Raw genomic sequence first — 20,533 nt, 5'->3', positions numbered from 1 at the left:
TCATTACTTCTCTTCTGAACCATTCTTTTCAGGAGGGAAAATACCTGCCAGTTTTTCCTTTTCTCTGAAAGGATTACCACCTTGAGAGATTATTCTTCTTTTCAGGTTGCATAGTTTTCGAGAGAGCATGGGACCCAGATTTAGATTCTGTGATACTGGTTGACCCAGGCCCTTAAATGTCTCTGAAATAACCATAGAGAAGATGCTGAAAATAAAATGCCCATCAAGCTGAGTAAATAACTGTCCTGGCAAATCAATGTCACAACATCCTAACTGATGCTAAATAGACATCATAATTCATGGGAGAGTGACATAAGTTAAGAGATAGATTATGACAAAAGGGTGCTTATGAGGTAACAAAAAATAATCTCACCCCTGGAGTGTGATTCACCAGCAAGGTAATGCAACTGAGGGCTTCTGAGTCTCCTAACAAGTGAGTGCAGAACCGAAGTCCCTGGATGGAAAATGTTAAACAGCTTGTTCTAGGAAAGGTCTAGATCTTGATTAGGCATCCAAATCATAAAACCATGCAACTTTAGAGGTAAATATTACCTAAGAGTTGGTCTAGTTAGAACTCCTGAATTTACAGGTAAAGAAATGGAGGCTTTGGGGAGTCAAATGATAGCCCAAAATCATGCCCAGTATTGTGGAGCTAGGACCACCTGGATATCTTCCCATGCCTGGTCTAATACTCGTTTAATTACATATGGAAGATGGCTTTGGCAATAAGCATTTATTAGTGCCTACTCCAGTATTTTCTGAAGTGTTTTTCATTGAAGGCTGGTCCCAAGAGAGACTCTGAGAAAAGAAAGATTCTTAGGTTAATTACACACAGGATATGCTGTTTACCATCCCTCCCATCCCCTGAAACTCACATTGCATATTAACACTTTAAAATCTTCACAAAGTTCTAGAGTTAAAAACAAACAAGAAAAATATCTATGAATCTTTAGTTAACACAACATTGCTCAGATTTATTTGGGAACCACTTTATTGCTGTATAAAACTGTGTTAATTCTTTTTTTTTTTTAAAAAGAAGGATGCCAAACCTCTCTGTGGTTGTGGAAATCTGATTTTAGCCTCTTTCTTTCAAACCTGCCATTTCTTTAGGAATTAAAATTTTCAGAGAATTTGGCTTAACTATTCTTAGACCTTCCACCCATGTATAATTGGTGACACACAATTATCAGTGAGTCTTTTTAAATTTATTTTTATTAAAAAAATTTTTTTAACATCTTTATTAGAGTATAATTGCTTTACAATATTGTGTTAGTTTCTATCAGTGAGTCTTATTCTAAAACAAACACTAGTTTCTGGAAGAAAACTAAGTTTTCTGTGGAAGAAAAAAGGATTTTTTTTCCTTTAGGCATATTTGTGTATGCCTCATACCCAGCATTACCTTGTTACTGAGATGGGTAGAATAATTTTCAATGAGGATGGCTTTATTATGCAAGAGAAGGAGGTGCGCTAACCATCACTATACATGCTAGATTGGCTGTGTGGTTTTGTTTGTTGTGCGGGCCTAGCCTTCCATTTAATTAGCACCCCTTTTCACACTCTTCAGGATGTCCTGATTTGGGTGTAAATTATGGTCATCCTACTTTTGGAAGTAACTGTAGGATGGTTGCCTTTTTGTTGTTATTGTAATTAATTCAAGCAGATGATACTACTTTAAAAAAAAGTCTTTTTCGGACAGATGCTGTTGGGGATGCTTCATTCTTTCTCCTATTTGTCTCAGGGTTACTCATCTTCACTTGTGGATTTCTCTTCCCCAGTTTAGACTTTTCATCTTTTTGTTTGTCTAAATTCTATCGTAGGACCCCTTCTTCTCTCCATATACTTGCTCTCCCTGGGAGAAATCTCATTTTCTCTAGTGGTTTCAGTTATTACCATCCGCATGCTTATGTCTCCCACATATTTGCATTTATTTCCACCATCTTATTTCGTGCTTTCAGTTTGCAACCCGTTTTCTCTGTTTCTTTTTTTCTGCTTTCGGAACTTGATTTGTCCTGCATTGAATAATATCTTTTTTATATTTACTCATTCGAACGTTATTCATTCTGTTGTGATTGTTCACGTTGGACTTAAACTTGTGACACACCTGCTCGTCTTCACAAAGTCTTAATTACATCGGCACTTAATTACATGAGCCATGCAAGGACCTTAAACTTCTCTAACTTCTTTCTTCACCCTCCCATCTTATACATTATTTTTCTCTAGTATTGTCCCACCTTTTAAAACAAATTGTTTCATGGAAATATAATGTTTATGGGGAAAAGTGCACAAATCACAAGTGAAGAGCTCAATGAATTTTTATAAAGCAAAAACCACGTGCATACCACCCAGATCTAGAAATGGCACATCACCAACTCCTCTGAAACCCCTTCATGCCTGCTCCCAGTTAACCCAACCCCCAGCCCCCAAGCCAAAGGAGAACCATTATTTAGACTTCTCAGACATAGGTTAATTTCAAATCTGTTTTTGAACTTTATATAAATGGAATCATAAATCGTGTAACTCTTCTGTGCCTGGCTTCTTTGGCATAACATTATGTCTGTGAGATTCATCCATGTTTTTATATGTTGCAATCATTTATTCTTCCCGTTGTTACGTAGTATTCCACTTTATGGACTCTATCACAATTTTTTAAAGCTATGTTGCTCTTGATGCACATTTGCTTGTTTCCAGTTTTAGGTTATTACAGAGAAAGATGTTATGAACAATCTTGTATATGTCTCTTGGTGTTCACAAGCATGCATTTCTGTTGAACATGTGCCAGATTGTAAAATTGCTGGCTCAGAGTATATCCCTTCGGCTTCAGTGGCCGATGCCAAACGACAAACAACAATTACAAGTATTTAAACTTGTACCAGCAGTGTGAGAAAAGGGTTTCATAGCTAGGTCTTGGAATTTCTCTTGACCAACATTCTGGAGACTTTCTTCATGTCTCTGTAGTATTGGAACTCTCGTTCCTGATTCCCCTGTCTCCCTCCTTTCTGATTTAATTCTCATTTTATTAGCCTGCAGTAACTTTCTTAACTAACTGGGGGTCTATGGAAGTTAAAGATTTTGACCTACAAATGGAGACCCCCTTCTTGGAAGGTTGTGGCTATAGACTACTAGGTTGGAGTTCATTTTGCCTTGACGTTTTGAAGGCAATTCTTCATTGTCTCCTAGCTTCTAGTCTTGAGGTTAAAGAGTTTTTAGATACTCTGTGCAAACCATTATATATATATAGTATGGATAAACAGCAAGGTCTTACTGTATAGCACAGAGAACTATATTCAATATCCTGTGATAAACCATAATGGAAAATAATTTTAAAAACCATATATATATGCTGAATCACTTTGCAAAAAGAAATGAGTTCTTAGATACTCTGATTCTAGGTCTTTTATATGTAACCTATTAGTTTTTCCTCTTTGGAAATTTTTAGGGTCTCGCCCTTGTCCCTGGTATTTTGCAATTTCAATATGGTGTACCTTGCTGTGTGGCTTTTTCTTCTAACCACTGTATTAGGCTCTGGGCCAGACTTTTCACTGTGGAAAATCATATCCTTTCCTTCTGGGAAGTTTCCTTCACTTATTTCTTTGATACTTATCTCCTATATATTTTCCTTTTTCTTGAAATTATTATTATTTGGATATTGGCTCTCTAAATTACTTATCTAATCTTCTTAATTTTCTCTCTGATTTCCCACTGCCCCACTGCCTTTTTATCCTACTTTCTAAGTTATTTCATTTTTTCTATTGAATTTATTATTACTGCTCTCCTGTTTTTGTTCTCTTTTTCTTTTCCGAAATATTCCTTTTTAGGCTTCTTCTTGTTTCATGCACATGATATTCTTATTTCTCTGATGTTATTAATGATAGTTTTTAAGTTTTCTTCTGATTTCTATACTGGCTTTGTCTCCACTGGGTTTCTTTTCTTCTGTTTGTTTCTTTTTATCACAGTCTTCCATGCTGGAGACCCTTGACAATTTCTGGTGATCCTCAGACAGACAGTTATCTTTAGCAGCAGAACAGTGAAGCACTAACAGCTTGATTAGATGGAGTCTGTTGAAGAGATTTTGTGGAAAATCCTGGAAGCAGTTTTTGTTTCTTTTTAGACTTTTTACTATTTATTTTTATATTAACATACAGTAAAATGGACTTTTTTGATATACAATTCTATAAATTTTAACGTATGTGTAGATTTCTGTAACTACCAACACTACAATCAAGATACAGAACAGTTGCATCAGCCTGAAAAAACCTCCCTCTGACTCCGTTTCTGTAGCCACATCCTCTTCTCATGTCTAACCCCTCGGAGGTCACTAATGTATTCTCTGTCACTATAGTTTTTTCTTTTCAACAATCATATAAATGGAATAAGATAGTATGTAACCTTTTGAGACTGGCTTCTTTCGTTCCCGAATCCTTTAGTATTTATCTAACTTGTATTTTATTCCTTGTTATTGTGGGGCAGTATTCCACTATAGGGATCTACCACAGGTTTACCTACTCATTTGTTGAAGGACATTTGAGTTGTTTCCAGATTTGGTGATTCACTACAAAGAAAACTGTTTTAACCATTTGTGTAAGGGTTTTGTATGAACATAAGTTTTCATTTCTCTAAGGTAAACACTTAGGAGTTGAGTTGTTAGGTCAATGTTAAGAGTATGTTTAATTTTGTAAGAAAGTGCCAAACTATTTTCCAAAGTGGTTGTACCATTTTGCATTTCCACCAGCAATGTATGAGAGGTTCATTTATTTCTTTTCCTCATCAGCACTTGGTACGGTCACTATGTTTTCATTTAGCCATCTAACAGGTGTGTAGCATATTTCATTGTGATCCTTTGTCATATATTTGATTTGCAAACATTTTTCCCAGTCTGTAGTTTGTCTTTTTACTCACTTAATTGTTTTTATTCATGTATTAAAATTGTATTTCATGTGGCCAGTCCCCTTATTTTTCTTCCCTTTTGTCCCCCTTCTAAATCACAGGGAAGCCTGTGTATGTCAGCTGGGATCAAAACTCCCAAAAGGTGGGAACTGACAGTGTCTAACACAACCTTTGTGAATTTTGATCTCACTGACTGTGTGGCCATCAGGACCTGTTCAGGCTGTTCCCGAGGACAGGGTAAGTTGAGTAGATAAGATAGATAGTGAATAAGGCGAGTACTCACATAAATGTGATAAATAGTGGCAAAAGCCATTGTGACTCATTGTTTCTTTTAGTTATAAGATTGCATTAGTTGAAACTGCTGCTCAAATCTCCTAAGAGAAATTCTAGAGGAGGCCAGGTGCTCCCAATGCGGCTCCCGCAGCTCCCCAGTCTTTCCCTATATGGTGCCTATCGCACTCTGCGACTATGGTGCCATGTCTCTGCTGGACTCTGAGCTTCATAAAGGCAGGGATCACATCTTTCTCTCTCTCTTTTATTGAAGTAGAGTTGATTTACAGTTAGTTTCAGGTGTACCACATAGTGATTCAATATTTTTATGGATTATACTCCATTTAAAATTATTGTGAAATATTGGCTATATTCCCTGGGCTGTACAATATATCCTTGTAGCTTATTTATTTTATACATACTAGTTTGTCCCTCTTGAGCCCCTCCCCCATCTTGCCCCAACCTAGCCACCAGTTTGTTCTCTATATCTGATCACATCTCTTTTGCTCAGAGTTTTATCATTAGTTAACTAGTAGCCTGATGCCCAGTAGGTTCATTGATTAAATCAATGAATGGAACTGGACGGATAGACATATGGATATAAACTAACACACATGCAAGCTTTCCTGCAAGAGCCAGAGTTCAGGTACTTTATGTTTGCAGCAGCCCAAGACTTGTTGTATGCACCATAGGAATTCTTGTCCACTTGTTAACCACATCTCAGAGGCAGTGAGAAATACCTTGGAGAACTCATGGGCCAAGGTGAAAAGAAGCAGAGAGCAATCTAGTTGATTTGATCATTGTAAACAGACAAACCAAGGGATTCAAGTAAATATGCTCTTGTGGTTTGAATCACCAATTTAGATAATTGTTTGTTTTTTTAAGTAAATGAATAATCAACAAGTTTCCACTGTGCTTTTTTCCACCCCCCCCCACCCCCCCACCCCCCCGCCATAGGCAGAGCCAAATATTGTTTTTACTTGGGTGGCATCTGAGTTTAAGATTGTAGAAATAATAATGGGAATAAAAAATGCCTTATGGCAATCACTTCAAATCATAATTCCTCAGTCATTTAATAGCTTCACTGTTTCATATCATTCATAAGACACTGAAAAAAAAGCACCCTGCTCCTTATGAGCTCTAATCTCTTCCCACTGGATGGTCTTGGCAGAACCATCTCCTTCATTTGTTTAAAAATTGTCTAGTCCAGGTTCGGTTTAAGGAACTGGGCAGTGCAGAGATGAAAAACACATAGTTCTTGTCTTCCAGCGTCTCTCCATCTAGGCACAAAAATAAATGTCTACGCCAGCGATTGTAATAGTGTGATAAGTCCAGTACTAGAGGATTGAGCAAGGTCAGTGAGGGGAGCAAGGTAAGGGGTCAGGTAAGATTTCATCATAGAGTGCCTGGAGCAGGATTTAGAAAGGTGAAGAGAAGTTTGCAAGGAGGAATAGGCAGAGAAAAGTTTCTACGTATTAGAAACAGCATATGCAAAAAAAATTCCAAAGAGCAAGTTATGATTGGGGAATTGCAAAGAAATCCAGTATAACTGAATTGTAGAGCTGCTTGTGGTATTAGATGAACTACAGAAGTTGCCAGAGGTGGAATCATGGCATCTTGAATGTGTGACAATTCAGTCCATGGACTCTACTGGGATGAGAATGAAAGCATTAGGGCCTCTCTTTGTATCAATATTTTATTTTAAAAATTTCCTTTTTTGGTGTGTTTTAAAAGGTATATAATATAGTAATATGGTAGCATATATACTAAGAGATGTGTACTGAATTTTTAAATTTTAATGACAGGAAGATGAGTATTAGACCACTGCCATCGTTTCTTCCTGGGCAACTGGACTGGCAACAGAATCACAGTGAATCACATGGAGGTGGCATGAGGGAAACCCTGCTAAGAAGTGTAGCCCTAGAGCTAGTATTTGAAAAATGTTACTATTACTATCTACCCACGTGATTGATTGAATATTGCTTTTGAGGGTAAATGATTAAAGTATAAATCTCATAAAAAGTGGGGTTCGGTTTGCCGTAGGAGAACTAGAGCAGAAAGATGGAGAGACTAACCCACAGCAATTTTAGCATTTAATAATTAGTCAATTAATGTTATGTGTCATCATTTCCCACTAGACCACAATTTCTCACCCTTGGCACTATGGCATTTGGGGTTGGATAACTTTTTTTTTGGCTGCACAGAGCAGCATGGGGGATCTTAGTTCCCGGACCAGGGATGGAACCCGCACCCCCTGCAGTGGAAGCACAGAGTCTTAACCACTGGACCACCAGGGAAGTCCCTGGATAACTTTTTGTTGTGGGAACTGTCCTGTGCATTATAGAACGTTTAGCCTCATCCTTGCCTCTACCCACCAGATGCTCGTAGCCCTGCCATCCACCCAGTTGTGACAGCCAAAAATGATTGCAGGTGGTGCCAAATGTCCCCTGGAGGGCAAACCACCCCCGGTTGAGAATCCTTGCCCTAGAATACAGGCTGCATGAGGGCAATGCCACTACTGTTCCTGTTTCCCTCTCTCTCCAGTACATAGCACAGAGCCTGGCATATAGTCAACACCTAGGATTTTTTTTTCTTGAATAAATTGAGTGGATTGTAAAACTGTATAAATATGCAATTTAGAATACTGAAAATATCCCCGTGAGTTCAGTTGCCATTTGTGATCATATTCTTTGGTGTCACTGCATCACAGTCTTTCTTCCAATTTATAGGTGGATTTACTGTCAAGACCAACCTGTTGAAGTTTACAAACTCTCCAAACGTGGTAGCATTTCCATTTCCTCATGCAGCAATTTTGGAAGACTTGGATGGGTCTCTGTCCGGGAAAAATAGAAGTCACGTTCTTGCTTCTATGGAAACCCTTCCAGCTTCTTGTTTGGTCAAGGCCAGCTTCAGTCAGCTTGTCCATGGAAGTGTCTGTGAGGAAAATGTTCTCTTCCATCGTATGTCTATTGGTTTGTAAGTTGAATTAACTCTACATTTTGGCTTGTCAATGCACATGCATATATCATCCATGCTGTTGATATTTATAAAAGCGAAATTGTTTTCCGGAATCTTTTGGAAGTATTTAGTTCTACAAAAGTGACGTGGGGATAATTTTGACAGCTGTCAAATCATAAGTTTACGGTAGTTTTAGACTGATTCAAATGGCAGCTAACTTTCAATAACAATGGACCAGGTCTCATAGCCCTTGACCTCTTATTGGCATTTTGAGCTAATAGCTTCCTCTTGAAAAGACTTGCAACCAACAGAGAATTTGAAATATATTTAAATTAAGAGGATTATTAAAAATTCCAGTAACGTCCATTCTCATTTATGTACACCTACTCCCCCTGAGCTCTTTTTAAGTGTTCAGTATGCTCCAGGGAAGCAATTGCTGATGTCTCCCTATTACTTGTAAAGTTGCTTCACCCCAGTACATTTTCCTTGTTAATTTCATGAACTATTGGATTTGTACAATACATTTCCTATTAATATTGGAGCAAGGACTCCTTGGTTATGCTATCCAAACTACCATTAAGTCAGCACCTGGGCTGTTTATAATGCATAATAGGATTGCTTCTGCCCTCTTTAATTTCCAGGTAAAGATTGCTGAGTGTCCAGGGTTCTATCTTTTACCTATTTCACATGCATTATATACATTTAGCCACACTTCTTTCCTTTTGTTTTGTGTCCTAACTGCATGAATATTAAGTCAAGTGCTTCAGCCAGATCATGCTGGCATCTTATTTAAACAGGTAAACTCCAGAGAGTGAGCCTATATGGTCAGGATTGCACTAAGTCTGCATTCTGAACGCATATGGCATCAGTATCTTGACATTCTGTTTTAGACACCTTAGTAATATAATACCCTGCTAGCATTGAATCATCTGAAAATGCTCCACTTTTGCTTTCCAAACTGTTTATTATTCTATCTAATGTTAATGGACCCAATTCCAGTGAGTAAAGTAACAATGTGGAGGGATATATTTTCATTTCTAACCATTTGGATTATGCAGAGCATGCCTTTTCTTTTCATCCTTAGGAACGCATCCTGATTTTTATCATTTTAGTGATTTTAACAAAGATGTTTTTAATGAGCATTTTGAGCTTTATTGAAGTTAGCGATTTATTTCTTATATGCGTTTTTTCCAAATGAGGAAAATTAAAATAGATTTATGTAGTTAAAAAGAACATTCTGTGCTTGCGTGATATTGATTTCTCTGTGTTGTTGATATTCCTTTTTTATGCCTTACTTGGAGACCTACTGGGAGACTGTGTCTTACAGAGGCGTTTAGTGGCATTAGAAGGCTCTGCAGGTGTAATCCTCTGAACATCTGCTCTTGGAGAATCTTCGGACAGGATAATTAGGTGCTTACCTAGGCAGCAGGTCATGATCCCAGCACTCAGGGACTGACAAGGTCAAAAAGATAATAATCCTGATACTGTATTCTAAGAAGATTCAAAAGACTCCTACTAGGGTGAAAAACTTGCCTTGGTTTGTTTGTAATTTTCTTGATTTTAAAATAGAAAACCTCGTGTCCCAGAAACCCCTTCAGTCTTGAGAAAACCAGGATGGTTGGTCATCCTACTCCCTAGGCTTCTATTTAAACATTTTCAGGTTGATTCACAGGTCTGCGGACAAGTGCTCAATGACCCCAAATTCACCCCAGGGGAGTCTTAGCACACTCCCAATTATGAGCCTCTTAGCCTTCATGTCCTCATCTCTAGGGTAAGGTGGTTGGGTTAGATGATCTCGAAGGCCTTGTTAGTCAGAGTGCATCAGTGTGGCCTGGGATTAGACTTGGGAATCTCAGACTCACCGCAGACGTTCTGAGTCAGGACCCACAGGGGATTTATACTCAAGGTTTAGAAGCACTGCCCTAAGGTCTTTCTAACTTGAGCTTTCCAGGATTCTATCCTCAGCTATTTGTGTTCAGTGACTTGATCTCTGTCCCAGAGCGTTATAACCTCATTAGGAACATGTCAGAGCTAATGAGCAATTTGAATTCTGCGTAGATACAAACTTTGCTGCATTTCATGGAGAAAAGGATTAATTTGTTGTGCTATTTGCCCTGGAGCACGCACCCTAAGAGTTGATTTACAAAGCTCTCACGGTCCCCATCTTTTGGGGTTGCATGTTGATGGAGATCTGATGTGGCACAAGGACCCTGCCCTCTTCCCTTTCAACTCTTAGCCTCCTCCTGCCTCCCTCAGCCCAGTCCCCAGAGGGCAAGGCGTGAGGGCTGCACAGCTGTTTAATGGGGCACCTCTGCCCCCTAACCAGCAACCGAGTGCTTGGAGTGTGATCTCCTCCTTGGAGGCCCCTTCTGGTTCATGTTCACTATAAGTTCCTTGTTTGACATTGGCGACCTCCCCTCACTACCTTTTCCAAGAGTGATACCACAAGCTTACATTGTGGTATTTCCGGTTTTGTACCTTCTTCTGACTTGACCTTGCAGTTGGGTTGACTGAGGCTTAAAAATGTTTGAAGTTGGTAATAATGTTTAATATTTAGGTGAAGGAAAGATTCCCACCCTCTACAAGGCAGAGTCTAGTTTCTGTTTTGCTAAAATGATGACACGCTTGGTTTGGGTGAGTTCTCTCTCACTTGCCAGTTCTAAAAACGTGCTTTCTTTAGGGGCCACAGGTACTCAGCATAGCGTTCCTTTCCTGGCTTCCAATCTCATTCTCCCAGCCCCATCCTTCCTGATAAGACTGGAAAGCATTAGCTCTATCAGTGTAAGTCAGGACCTCATTTCAGAAAAATGTCAGGCACGTTTCCCATAGAGGCCTCATAATGGCAACGTGCCTTACATAGTTCCTGGATTTACTGATCCCACATTTCTTATGTCTAGAGATAAATTACCTGGAACGAGGATCATCTCACCAGTGGATTTCTGTGAGCTCCTTCTAGACCTCCTTTGTAAGTTCGTCTCCCTGCCCCTTAAATGCTAGTGTTCCTTAGGGTTCTGTGAGAAGCTTTCCTCGCACGTCATGCTCTTCCCAAGTGATCTGGATTATTCCACAGCCTCCGTTAACAGTCACTGTTGATTCTAGATTTTTTTCCTCCAGTCTACATTGCTTTATTGAATTCCAGATCCATTTATCCAACCTGCCCTGCGCAGTATTGAAGTCACTCGCCACAGGTGGCTACTGAACACGTGAAATGTGGCTCGCCCAGATGGAGATGTGCCATAAGTTTCAACTATACACCTTATTTCTAAGACTTTGTATGAAAAAAAAGAATGTAAGAGAGCGCAACGATTTGTTTATATTGCTTACGTTGCAATGATAAGTTTTGAATATATTGGGTTAAATATATTATTAAAATTAATTTCACCTGTTTCTTTTAAATTTTTCATTGTGGCTACAGTAAAATTTAAGATTCTATCTGCGGCCTGCACTTATGGCTTGTATTACATTTCCGTTGAGCAGCTACGCTTTCAGTATTTCCACTAGAGTATTCAACAGCCATCTCAAACTCAACTTGTCAAAACTGAACGTATGGTCTTTATTCCTTGGACCTATTCCTCCCTCGGTGTTCAGAATCTCTGGGTGTTCAGACAACTGATTCAGTTATATCTAAACCAGAGATGGGAGTCATCCTTGACTCATCTTCTTACTTATTCCTCACAGAAATCACCTACCAAGTCCAGCCCATTTTATCTCCTAAAAAATCTCTCCTGAGTTTTTCTACTTCTCTCCTTCCCAGCTACTCTAGTCCAGGTTGACACTGCCTCCCACCTGTATAACCACAACAGCCTCTTAGCTTGCCACCTTGCTGTGATGCCATTCTTGAACTTTTTGAGGCTTTGTAGATCGGATCTGGTCTTGCCATCCATGCATTTCTTTGTAGAAGCTTTGTCAAGGTTTCCCAGTGCCTCCCGATGAAAGCCTGCCATTTGTGATGTCCTGTGGGCACTTCGTGACCTGCTCCTGTTTGTACTTCTAGCATCATTTCTCAATGCTCTGCCCTCCCTTCCCTGCATTTTATGCCTCAGCCATACTCAACTTCTTTGTGCTTTTCAGCCCATAAGGCTCAGCTTCCATGAACTCAACATGAAGGTTGTTTTCTCTGGTAAGCTTCCCCGAGCTTTCTGTACAGCTTTTGTATCCCTGCTGTGTGCTGGCTCTCTATACTTGCTCTAACCAATACTCATAGCTCCTACATAGCTTTATAAATTGCCCCTCCCTCCTCATACATGGTAAGTAGGGCAAGGATAGGGTTTTCTGTTTGTTTGTATTATGGTGCCCAGTACCATGTTGAACATATAGTGACTCAATAAAATTAGTATTGAATAAGTGAATATCATTTAAGAAATTGTGGACTCTCCCAAATCTTCCTGTAGTGTCCTTATTGTCCATTTCTCTCTTAGGACATATTTATGAGGAGTCCACAGCCCTTAACTTTTCTTTAGAAGATCCAGGATTAAAATACTATCCTCAGTCTTTGTTTCTAAAATTCCTAGCAACATCAAATACTTAAGAATATCCTTTCATAATGTCTTCTGGGCTTTTGCTTGCCCGGGGCTGTCAGTTGATCAGATGATTTATTTTAACAGCTGATTTCTTCTCCACTCTGCCCCTACCCCACCCACCGAATCAGCAGTTTGCGTACATTTGCAATCCTTTTCTTTTCCTGGTGGTATAGGTGCATAGAATCGTGATGGGGGGAATGAGAATGAACTTTCACAATTACCATCTGGGAATTATTTGTTTTTTGGTTTAGAGCACTCTACAGCTCCTTCAGTTGACATAGATTTATTCAAATGTCAGTAAATCAAGCCTTGATCTGTCTTCCAATTATGTACTGAATTGAATGTGGGGGAAATTAAAAGAGTTTACAAGATGTTGTAGGTTGGCCAACCAGTCCTTCTGAGTTTTAATAGGAAGTACATAAAAGAAAGTCAAGATATATGCATATGTTTGAAATTATTTTTCAAAGGCTGAAGAATAGAGAGGTAATTAAGAATCATTTGTGGGCATAAATCATAGCCCACCCTCCCTCCACCACTTCCTAAGTATGTTCCTGGACAAGTTACTTCACCTCTTTCTGCTTCAGTTCTCCTATCAGTAAAATGAGCCAAATGGTACTTAACTCACAGGGTCGTTGTCTGGCATGTAGTAAGTGCTCAGTAAATGTTGTCTTTCAAAAGTCTCTACATTTATGAATGGTCTGATGAACCTAGGGGCAGGACAGGAATAAAGACGCAGACGTAGAGAATGGACTTGAGGACACGGGAAGGGGGAAGGGTAAGCTGAGACGAAGTGAGAGAGTAGCATAGACATATATACACTACCAAACGTAAAATAGATAGCTAGTGGGAAGCAGCTGCATAGCACAGGGAGATCAGCTCGGTGCTTTGTAACTACCCAGAGGGGTGGGATAGGGAGGGTGAGAGGGAGACGCAAGAGGGAGGGGATATGGGGATATATGTATACATATAGCTGATTCACTTTGCTATACAGCAGGAACTAACACAACACTGTAAAGCAACTGTACTCCAATAAAGAAGTTTAAAAAAAAAGTCTCTACATTTATGATTGACAAAACAACATATAAACTTACTACTAATAGAATAAAATATTATAGATGATTACGTTTCTGAGAAGCAAATGCCTGGCAAGGGAATTAAGTTTGCTCAAATGAAACTTAATCCGATTCTTGAAAAATAGGGAACACTTTCCAATAGCCACATGACATTGCACTTATCCAACAAAATATCCCAGAAAGTCGTGGAATCTGGAGTCTTTCAGGACACAGTTTATGATTCATTGTGCCCCAAAGCTTCTGTTTCTCTCTCCCTATTTCTCCTAGAAAAGAAAAGGCTAATGTTGCTGTTGATCACCTTGATTCTTAGATCCTGCTGAATATCCTTCCCTGTAGTGCTTGCGCTCAGGGTCTACCTATGGAACTGCTCTTAATGTGTCAGTGTTCAGAGTACAAGGCACCCCCTGCCTCTATGAATGCAAAAGTAAAGAAGAGTTGAAATGGAAATTGTGGCCAAGCTTTTCCTTTAATAATCGCCTAACGCTCCTTCCTAGGGATAAATAGGCATAGCATCACTAATGGTATCTTTTCAGTTCTCAAAAAAACCACATGTGAGACAGGAAAATTCCAAGAAGTTTTATCTGCTTTCGGCAGCAGAGGTTACAGCATTAAAATAGAAAAAGATCTAAACATCAAAATAGAGCCCAAACTGAGGAATATCATCAACAATACTCCATGGTTATTAAATTTCATGAATAATAAAGGGGTCCAGGGGTGTGCTGGTACCTGTTTTACAACTAGCTTTCTAGAATAAAGACCCTGATTTGTAGCATTTGCTTAATTCCGTGGTGAAAATACTCTCACACGATCTGTCCTGATATCACTGAATACGGAGTTGGGAAGAGGGGCTGATGGTGAGCTCATGAGGGGGAGTCTGTCAGCCCCACCAGCACCAGGTGTGCATATATATAAAAGAGAAGGTAGGCTTTATAGTCTAACTCCCTGCTAGATGCATACAGTTGTTTTTCAATATTCCTGACAAGTAGTTGTCTGCCTTGGAGTTGTGTAGCTCCAAGGATGGTGTTTCCATGTTCTGAGATAGCCATTCCAGCTGTATTCCACAGATCAAGAAAGAGATGCAATAGTATGTGAAGGATAGACAGATGGACAATGGACATCTATTGCTTCTCTTCAAGGATTAAGGTATAGTAAGCAAGAATTATTATCCCAAGTGTGTCGCAAAAACTTTAGACACTACCTTTGGGGAGGTGCTAGGTTGATTTGGGGACTTCTCTACAATCAATTATTATTGCTTTAGCTAACTCTGAAAAAAGATAAACAGAAATATATATCTGCAAAGTCATGGAGGAGTGATGTGGGGTGTACCTGCCAGAACTGCAAGGATTCATACGGCTTGCCTCTCTGCCTATCATTTCTATTTTTTTTACATGAATTTAAGAATTGTTAAAAGTTTGGAAGAAAGACTGAGGGTTAGGGTTTCTTTTCTCTTAGGTTTCTTACTCAGAAGGAGAAATATTTGTTTCTCAATCAATAAGGGTAGTATATACAGGAAACCCCTTACTGGTACATGTCAGTTATCACTGGGTGATGGCAGATCAGCAGAGAGAATAGTGGTTCTTGGACAGGACTTTTTTGTTCATTAAAAAAAATTCTGGGGCTTCCCTGGTGGCGCGGTGGTTGAGAGTCTGCCTGCCGATGCAGGGGATGCGGGTTCGTGCCTCGGTCCGGGGGGATCCCACATGCCGCGGAGCGGCTGGGCCCGTGAGCCGTGGCTGCTGGGCCTGTGCATCCGGGGCCTGTGCCCCGCAATGGGAGAGGCCACGGTAGGGAGAGGCCGCGTACCGCAAAAAAAAAAAAAAAAAAAAAAAAAAAAAAAAAATTCTGTTTATTATTATTGCTCACCAATGGGGAGGTGCGGTTTATTTACACCAGTAGCCATAGGGGCAAGGGGAATACACAGTTAGCAACCTGTATAGGATGGGCTACTTATGCAAAAATAAGACTCTCCAAATCGAAGGACAGTGGTGAGCTTCTGACAAAGACTTCTTATGAGCCCAGTGTATTTTTAAAGGATGCTCAAGAAGAGTCGTGCCACAAAAATTTGTCGGCTGTGCTCAACATTTTGATTTTGTCCTCTTTGTGCAGTAAAAGATGAGAGTGACAGCGGCAAGCATGAATACCCAGGCAATGCTGGCAGTACCATTCGGGGCTCGTTTTTATGATGTGTCTGGCTTAGGAGATGTGTAATTACAAAGGGTTTATTTCACAATTGCTCCGAATTTAGAGCATTTAGAGCTCAGTGCAGTGTTTGTCTTAATACACAGAGATGTGGACCCCCAGGAAAAGTAAGCTAATGGTAAACACAAACCAGGGAGTTAATGTTTGTTCTCACTGGTATTGTTGATTGCCTAACAAATCCTCTGTGGGCAGTATACACTCAACAGTTCTGCACAGTATCTGGGCACTAAATTACGTAACTGTTGATGCAACTAGTATTGTAAATTGGTACTTAGGTTGGGAAGTTTTATCAAGTGATACTGCTATATTTCTAAAGGAAAATGTCCCTTAATTAAAAACAGGCTTGGTGATTAAAAAAAAAATTAAGCTACCTCATAGAAAAGGAAAGCCTTGAAGTCCTCTTGTCTTTTTGATTGTATACAGGAGCCGTTGCTGACTCGGAGGTAAGGGTTAACATTTCAAATGGACTGGTTGCCTCCTGATTTCTTGAACATAAAACCATGAGAAGTTCAGGGAGAGACTTCTTCCCCTGGTAATGAGCTTTCTGCTGCTAATGGCCCATGCAGACTCCCTTGGCTTCTCCAAATTAGAAATACTTGTGTGCTCCTTTGCTTCATTAACAGTAAAGAGGGGAGATTGGTGGCTATTTAGGGCAAGCGAAAATTGTAGTAATTATGGTTGGTAAATTCTCTTCACGGTATTCTTCTACTCTTGATGTTCTTTGGGTGCTTTTCAGAAGAGCTCACCACTGTCACTGCTGGCATTTGGCCTAGAAGGATGGGAGCTGATTTGACCTAGAATTTTTGGCCCTTGGGGTGATGGTCAACAAAAGGCATCTTGCCTACTGGGAGATGGGTCTTTCACATTTTGATTTGCTTTTCAGAACGCACACTACGATCCTTTTCACTACCGACTGTGATAAAGGAATATTTGATAACCTCCTCCTCTACCTGTATTTCCCTAAAGAAAGCTCATGCTGCCCTCGAGTGCCTGTGAAATTGGATCCCACATGAGCCTTGGTCAGGATGGATGGGGCGGCTTGGTAGGGTCGGGCAGTGAATGAGGAAAAGGTAGAGGAAAGGATGGTTTAGGATCACAGTGCACTATGGTTGGGTCTCTGGTTGACCAAGTTAGCATCAGATTACTGGATGCTGTTGGAAGAAGGGCATCAAAAAGAAGGTGCAGGGCTTCCCTGGTGGCGCAGTGGTTGAGAGTCCGCCTGCCAATGCAGGGGATGCGGGTTCGTGCCCCGGTCCGGGAAGATCCCACAAGCCGCGGAAAGGCTGGGCCCATGAGCCATGGCCGCTGAGCCTGCGTGTCCGGAGCCTGTGCTCCACAACGGGAGAGGCCACAGCAGTGAGAGGCCCACATACCGCAAAAAAAAAAAAAAAAAAAAGAAGGTGGAAAAGTCCCGAAGATTAATAGAACTGAATTAATGTTAGCATTTAGTGGTTTTACAATATTTGAAAACAGAGTCATGTTTATAGGGACCTTCTGAAACTGGGGAGTATGGCCTGAAAAATGGCTCCTTCAGTAAGTGAAATTACAATCTATAGAAACAGAATCAGGAGAAATTAGATCTTAAAACTGACTTATAAATGTGATGCTGATAGAAATCTGAGAAATAATTTAAGACTAGTCCAAGTGACCAGGGAGAATTCTTGGGGCTACATTGCTGGAATGAAGAAGAATTTCTGGAAATATGCATTATCTCTTAAGAAAAGAGTGATAAAATATAGGATGGTCAGGCAAAGTAAGTGACAAAATACAGGTTGGAGTGATTAGTTGTGAACAGATGGATGCATTTCAACAAATAGAATTCTTTTGGCCTATAGTTAAAAAAAAAAACCAAAACCCTAATGTAAAAGTGGTTTAATTGAGAGCACTCAACTAGGATAGAAGAAATCTAAGTTCATAAGGAAATCTTAGCATTTTCCTAAACCAGGGCCCACTGTTAGTGCAGATTGCTTGTATATGTCCAGGAGAGGTTTTCTGACCACTGAACTTAAGTGTATAAGTCCTTTGGGTGAATATCTTACTGATAATGGGGTTGACTGTATCAGGATCTGATAACTTATGATCAAATGCTTATCTCCTTCGATGAGTAAGTTTACAAGAAATCTCCTGACACTCATGTGGTTTTCTGGGTAGACTTCCCTGGGACCAAACATCACTAAATAGCCAGTTAGGGTGTTCTAGTCCGTTCAACACTCATTTATTCATTCAACAAACATTTGTTGAATACGCACTATGTGAAAGGCAGTTTTATTTCTCACTGCGAATTACTAAATGGAAATTCTGATTTATCAGTGAGTCTTTCTTGGAATTCAGTCTTGTGATTCATTTTCCAGAGCCCATATGTCTCTGTGAAAGCTGAAGGGCTGCTCTTTCAGAACCTGAAATTTTTGGAATCATTTTCTGGACTGTGGGGAATCCCACCTGATGTATTGACCTCGGTACTTGCTGCGGCTAACTCATTTGCCTCTTTGGTATTTCAGCTTACCTCTTCTTATCACATTTGTTTTACATTTATTTCCCAGTAACCTATCTTCACTTAGTAAATATATTAGTTGGGCCAAATTGTGCTGGCTGATCTCCTGGGACCCTGGGACTCATGGTTTCAGTCAGGGTAAGAGAAAGCCATAGCGATTGAGGAGAAAGGGCTAGAAAATACAAGGGAGAAAATTAAGCTTTCTCAAGCTTGTCTAAAATTAAAATTTACAAATAGCTGTCATAAATGGAGGAGGAATTTGAGGATGTGAACTCCCCAAAGCTGGAAGAAGGAACAAGATAAAATATGGAGGGAATTTCCACAGTAGATTGGATGTTAGAACAGATGACCTTCATATCCACTCTGATTCTAAGAATGTGAGTCCAGGATTTACTTAAGTTCCGATTTAAATCTTGATATACATGCAAAAAAAGCCCTCCATATCCCAGGCCCAAAGAGAGGAAGAAGCCCCCCTACCCCAAGATTTCTAAAGGTTTGGTGAATGCTACGTAGGGACATCTGGGAAAGAGTAGTTCTTTTATTCCAAATGCCCTGAGCATTCTTTATCCCTTTCATTTTACTTATTAATGGATGAAACAAACACATTTAATCTTACAAGAAATATGTATCACGTGCTACATTGCCAGGGCTAAAGCTCTGCACCATGAAAGGTTTTGAGTGTGTTTTTAAATGACCAAATATCCTGGATAAACTCTCGACAGTAAAATAAGTAGACAGCGTGGCAAACCAGGCACATCTGAGGTTCTTTCTTAAATGAGCTATAGGTAGACTTATTGGGCTTAGTGAATACTTACTGAATACTTCATGTAGATTATCACTTTAAGTTTCACAGTTGCTATAGGAGATACATACTGTTGTTGTCTCCATTAAAAAAAAAGGAAATTAAAGCTTAAAGAGGGTCAGTGAGTCCCCCAAATTCATACACCTAGTGCACATGCAGTTATAGACTTCCAGTTTACACCCATTTGACAATGGTGCCCAAGCATTTAACACTAAAACCAGTCTCCTCTCTATAATATGCCACTAGATTGTAAATTGGCTTTCGATGTGCTCACATCACCCCTCACTTTGAAAACCCAACATCCTCCTTTGTCTCATTTCCCTTTACTTTGAGAATTTAATTATCTGCCTGTAGCAACATGCCACAGTTAAAGATTCTCATCAAAACTAAACCAGAGGGGGAAGGAAGATCGTAATGGGTGTTGATTTTTTTTTTTTAGCTTTTGCTTTATTTCTTTTCTGTCCACTTTTTCTTTTAGGGTCTAAGCAGGTGGCAAAATCTATTTATCTTCTAGTGAAGTCTTAAAAATCACTTTCTGGAATGGGCTGCATAGAATACTTTGTAGAAATTTAAAACTTTCTAGCTCTACCTGTGATGTTCACATACTACTTTTACCATACTCTGTCTCAGTTTCCTCACTTGGTAAAATGCTGTTCTTCTAGAAACCCTTTCTATACATTGGGAAGTTGGCATCGCTTTTGGGAAGAGCTCCTCCATGCAGGCTTCGTTTGTGTAACAAACATGGTTTGAGTGCCCATAATGTGCAGGGCCCAGTGCCAAGGGGCAGGACACCAGAAAAGACAAAATGTCTCTAGCTTCAGTATGTCGCATTCCTTGTTAACAAGCAAGAACGCAAACCCACTGGCACTGAGTGAGCCCTGGGCATCGTGTAAGCCCACAGGAGAGGACCCAGGGCCCTCTGCGTTCTGGGGAAGCTTACTGAGGCTGTTCCTGCTGGGCCGTTGGAGGTAGGCTCTGAGGTTCTGGGCTTCAGCCAGTGCTCCCCAGAGGGATAACTAGTGACTGTGTAATACGCATTCTGCTGCTGATAAACCCGGGCTATGGCAATATTCTGACCTTGGACATTTCTTTAAAATAATAATATATAGTCCTGGCCTATATGAACTCATTAAGATGGCATTGATTAGTGGCCTAAGATCTGAGTGTTTCAGGTCAGTGTGATGCACAAATGGCCCAGTGACACCTTCCCACTGGGCTTTTTGACACACACCATGACCGCTAAAACCTCTATAGACACTGGGGCGAGAGACGTACATGGAGAAAATAGATAAATTATAGCTGATGGGAGAGGAGTGCCTTAGATCCAGGATGGACA

At 40.0% G+C, this 20,533-nt stretch overlaps 1 protein-coding gene across 1 annotated transcript in view; it reads left to right on the top strand.

Moving 5' to 3' along the window:
• PKHD1 (PKHD1 ciliary IPT domain containing fibrocystin/polyductin) overlaps positions 1-20,533 on the top strand; it is a 433,598-nt gene that overhangs the window by 200,750 nt on the left and 212,315 nt on the right. The window contains exons 46-47 of the mRNA XM_060164227.1: positions 4,986-5,121; positions 7,884-8,130. Coding sequence (XP_060020210.1) covers positions 4,986-5,121; positions 7,884-8,130 — 383 coding nt within the window. The remainder of the gene's footprint in view (positions 1-4,985; positions 5,122-7,883; positions 8,131-20,533) is intronic.

Source organism: Lagenorhynchus albirostris, chromosome 10 (assembly GCF_949774975.1).
Source record: "Lagenorhynchus albirostris chromosome 10, mLagAlb1.1, whole genome shotgun sequence".
NCBI lineage: Eukaryota > Metazoa > Chordata > Mammalia > Artiodactyla > Delphinidae > Lagenorhynchus > Lagenorhynchus albirostris.
This window is presented reverse-complemented; position numbering and strand designations above follow the sequence as displayed.